This window comes from Carya illinoinensis, chromosome 7 (assembly GCF_018687715.1).
Source record: "Carya illinoinensis cultivar Pawnee chromosome 7, C.illinoinensisPawnee_v1, whole genome shotgun sequence".
NCBI lineage: Eukaryota > Viridiplantae > Streptophyta > Magnoliopsida > Fagales > Juglandaceae > Carya > Carya illinoinensis.
The window spans coordinates 30,264,733-30,269,807 of NC_056758.1; the positions used below are offsets into that span (position 1 = coordinate 30,264,733).

At 34.9% G+C, this 5,075-nt stretch overlaps 1 protein-coding gene across 1 annotated transcript; it reads right to left on the reverse strand.

The window, feature by feature from the left end:
• Positions 1-3,576: 3,576 nt before the first annotated feature.
• LOC122316311 (protein SEED AND ROOT HAIR PROTECTIVE PROTEIN-like) lies at positions 3,577-4,370 on the reverse strand. Its single transcript, XM_043132842.1, has 2 exons — positions 4,154-4,370; positions 3,577-3,911 (listed from the first exon to the last, which is right to left on the reverse strand). The coding sequence occupies exons 1-2, from the start codon at positions 4,368-4,370 to the stop codon at positions 3,577-3,579; spliced, it is 552 nt and encodes a 183-aa protein (XP_042988776.1).
• Between the last annotated feature and the right edge of the window lie 705 nt (positions 4,371-5,075).

Here is a 5,075-nt window from a genome sequence, read left to right on the forward strand (position 1 = left end):
AGTGAATGTTGTACGTCAGGCTTTCGACCACGGTTCATGTCTTTGGTACCACAATCTATTATTGTTGCAGAAGACAACTTGTTATGTTCCAATTTCTCAAATATATAATTATTTTAATACAATTATTGTGTTTTTCTTTTATACTATTATTTGCTTTCATAGGAAAATTTAATGTTCATATTTTGCCTTTACTAGGCAAACGTCCATTGGACGTTTGTTTCTACTATATATATATGAGAACTGATATGCATCAGCCACTATTTAATTTCACACCATATATTTCTAACTTTTTCATAGTGTAAGGGTACTTTTTATTAAGATATATAGATATTTTTTATAAGATGTATGGTGTGTAATGATAAATAATAGCTGATGAGAATAATTTCTCTCTATATATATATGGTTAGTATACAAATTATGCCCCCCCCCCGGGGGCCGCTGCTAGGCAAACGTCCAAAGGACGTTCCTTCTACTAGTATATATATATATAGATGTTAGTTAGGTTGGGTAAGATCATCAGTTGACTAGGAATATTAGGTTTTTGGTCGTTGCTTCTTCTAATTTTGCTTAACAAATTAAGATGATGGTCTACTGGGATTTATCTGTCCTTAATTACTTTGAATGATTTATTTCTATTTAAATAATGTGGATGATATCTTCTATGCATAAACTTGAGTATAGAATAATTCCTACTATTTCTTATAAAGAAAAGCTGGGAGCCGGACGGATTTAAAAGTGATTTTCACACCCAACTAATGAAAGTAAGCCACGTAAGCATTTAGAAAATCCTAAAATGAATCCTATTACACCTGATTTCTTCTCTATTTCTTTCCTTCTTCCTAACATCTTCTCCTCCTAATGTCTTCAGTACACACAGAAAAATCTCCCAACCATCTTTCTCTCCATCTCCCGCACGATCCCACACCACGATGGTGTTGGAGAGCATTTGATCAAAATCTGGGCATTTTATTCCTTTTATAGACCAATGAATGCTTTTTTGGTTCTTGATTATCAACACTAACAAGGTCAATTACTCGAGTAAACCTTCGTATGCCCAAATTAAAATGCTAAATCCCGTGCATCGGTTTGTGTATGTTTGCATGCCTTGGATGTATTATCTAGTCATACCTTGAGGGAGTGGGCTCCGATTTTCATTTTGATTGAGGACGTTAGATAAACTTGTGCAGGCACAAATAGTTGGAGACATCAAGGCCTTAAAGCTCAAGCTATGGGTACCACCACCCAGGGAAATGCCGCATCATCCAGGGGCATCACGAATGCAAAAAATGAACCTGATCATCTTCTTTTACCGGTTCATGGCATCTTGGCAACATATATGACTATATTTTGATGAAAGATTGCATGGAGAGTGTAGATTGAGGAAGTTAAAGCTAACATATAGAATAAAGTAATTGAAGGGTGGCATATGCTATTCGTATTTCATATATAGTTGTTGTTTAGTTGAAGAAAAGACTTCAAACTTCTGTTTTCATTGGAAATTGTGGGATCGTGCGGGAGATGGAGAGAAAGATGGTTGTGAGATTTTTCTGTGTTTACTGAAGACATTCGGAGGGGAAGATGTTAGGATGAGGGAAAGAAATAGAGAAGGAATCGGGTGTAATAGGATTGATTTTAGGATTTTCTGAAATGCATACGTGGCTTACTCTCACTGGCTAGGTATAAAAATCACTTTTAAACTCATCCGGCTCCCAAACTTTTCTGTTTCTTATATCCAATAAAGCTCATTCCATATAAGAAAAGGCTTCAGGTTAGATGGGTGCCAAAATTTTTTTCCACCTGGCCAATAGGAATATCCCACGTAGGTATTTTATGGGAAAGGAAAATGAATTCTAATGCACTGGATTTTATTTTATGAGTTAGAAAATTACCTCTCTCATTCCCTCTCCCACTCCCTCTCCCTCTTGAATCCGAGTTCAGTCAAACACAAAATCTATCTCTCCTTCTCTCTCCCTCTCCCCCCAAAATCTGGCTTACTTCCAACACTAAACACAAAATCACCTCTCTTAACAGAACCCATCTATGCGACGAAACCCATTCCGCGACAGAGCCAGCCTAGTGGGAGCTCATCTGGGTTACTTCCTACGCTCAAGCTGTTCTCTTGTTTTTCTTTTAACTTCTGGAAATCATAAATTTCATGTAAGTTATTTTTATGCGGATGCTTCTCAATTTTTAAATGTCTCGCAAAATAATGTTTTCAAGATTTTTCATTATTTTACTTTTTGAAATTATGTGGGGGGAATTGATTATGAACACACTTTTTCCGCTTTCAAATTTCCATACTTCAATTCATCTATACAACATTCATGTTGGAAATCAAAACCAATGCTAAGTACAAGGAGCTACTATGTAGTAACCATAGTAAGCATTGAAAAAATGTGCTTTTAAAAATTTTCTTAGTTCACTTTTCAAATTAATTAACCTGAAAGAATAGAAAGATGAATAAAAAATGACCTTTCAGCTGTGGTAATGGACCCTTTTTTGCATCAGTTCATTTTTTTCAACTGGTTTTTCATTTGCAACTCAAGACTTGAAAGGAGTTCACCATGTTGCAGACTCTCAGACAAAGTATGTTGCTCAAGTAATAAAATTGCTTACTTTTGCGATTTCAGAAACAAAGTATAGCCCATCCCGTTATGTGATCTAAATTAATGTATGATCTGGATGCTAATATATGGTCAATCTTTTGCGAAGGCAAATAATCAGTTACCCAGATGGTTTGAAGATGATGATGCATTGGAGAGAGAGTGGGAGAGAGAATGAGAGAGGTAATTTTCTGACTCATAAAATAAGATCCAGTGCATTAGAGTTCATTTTCCTTTCTCATGGAATGCCTACGTGGCATATTCCTATTGGCCCGTGGAAAAAGGTTTGGCACCCATCCAGTTTGAAGCGCCACTCTTCCATATATTTGATCTCCAACTTTAGACAAAATATATATTTTTTATCTGCGTACAACTTTACTTGCCGCCAAGCCCGGCCCTTTCATTGATATTGATGGTATTGGCCCATTGACATGAATATGGGCTCGTTGGAATCTTGGGATATGTTAGTTTTTCCACGATATTAAGAAAAATATAAATTATTAAATCTATTTCTTCATACTAATTTAAATTTTTTAGATAAGGAATTATTCCACATGATATCAAAGTAAATATTTTAAATTTAAACGTATTCGAACTTTATGCTCTGTTTTAATTAATTAAATATTTCACATGATTAACCCACACAAGAGTTAGAGTATTAAAATAAATTTATTAAATCTACGTGCCTCTTGACCTCCATCTGTTTTGTTGAGTTAGCATTTGGTACAAGCTTCAAGCCCTAAATGTTATGTCTTGAACAAAGTAACCAAAGATAGGAACTGCTCTTCATTAGGCCTCATCTACTCTCAAGGGCAGGCACGCCTGCTTTCATCAGTGAAACAAAGTTCTCTACATTAAAACATATCTCCAGAGGAGCCAAGAGTAAAAACTCACAAATTAAGAAACTAAACATGAATATATATATATATATATATATATGGTTATTAAGGTTTGTTGAGATGTGTAATATTAATTAGTAACCATCTGAATCAGAATTTGGTTCTGGAGTGAAAAAGAATGGCCCAACAGTGTACAGTTTCATCTTCTTATTTTCAAGCAGACGAAAAGATCCAAGAAGAGCACCAGCAATCCCTTTGTTTACATCTGTGGGGAAGTTACAAGTATCCGAAGGAGAGAGCTCAAGGAAAGCCCTGCATTCCTTAAGCTTCCTACCATCTTGGACCTCTGCAGGAGACAATGTTGCAAAGAAGTAACCCTTTGGATTACAAGCATTACTTAAGAAGGTAAAAGGGGCAGTCTCGAACCCGTGCTTATCCACAGCTAGACATGTTATCCTTGTCACAGCTCCTACAATATATCGTATATAGTATGAAGAGATCGAACAGGTAGTAAATTAGAAATACTCAAATTTAGTACTCATTCATAGACAAGTAAAACAAATAAATAGTTATCTAATCATGATTTAATGATGAAAGGATATATAATAGCTAAAATTTATAAGGACAATGAATATAGAATACATGCATGCATATAGATCATTACTGCCACGCATGAGTAATGTGAAGAATAGTAATAGTTGTAGGAATGACCTTCAAGTGGGATGAGATTAGAGCCGGATTTGCAGTAAACAAGACCTTGGATAGCTATAATGGTGGAAAGCAGGTCATCTTTTCCTACATTTGTTTTGTCAAGGTCGTATTTTGGGCTGTACCCCTCACCGCTTGCGGATGCACTAATCACCAGTACCAGGGAGGAGATCATCAGAAGCAAAGAGGCTGGAAACAAGAACAGGTTTAGATCAGCCATTATCATGCACATACAAAGATATATAGGTCAATATTGGTGATCAAGTACTACTGCATGCATCATGTGGGCGCAGAACATTAATAGCATGATGTCCGTTTTATAGGGCGGGGATGTCTAATAATTATATTAAATATATATATATATATATATATATTCTTAATTGGGTGCATGCATCTTTATTAATTATTTTCATTATGAAATAAACTAAACTTAGTAGGAAGTTACTTGGTCGCACGATAGGCCTATATATCGAATAATTGGAATCCTCATATTATTTTGCATTCGACAAATTATTAAGCAACGTGCAAATTATTAGGCCAATTAACTCGCAAACCTTGAATCATATGCATAATTTTAGTCATTTTGAAGATTAGATTATAAATTAAGGGCAAGTTTGGGGCCTAAGATGAGATGCAAAATTCTCATTTGATCTCATTTCATATTTTCTCATCTTATTTTTAAATATAATTCAAATATAAAATTTTCAAACTAATTGTTCTGTAGGACTACTCATGTATAAAAAAATTTTCAAACTTCTATGATCATCATCTTAATTAGTACCGTTTCCACAAAATTAATTCATTTTCCATATATAATTTATAAACACATGATGATATAGGAATTGTTGTGCCTCCGGCCTGTCCAAAAATCACACAAGATAATTTTAAAGTGGTTCAGCAAATTGCTTATGTCTACTGGAGCCTC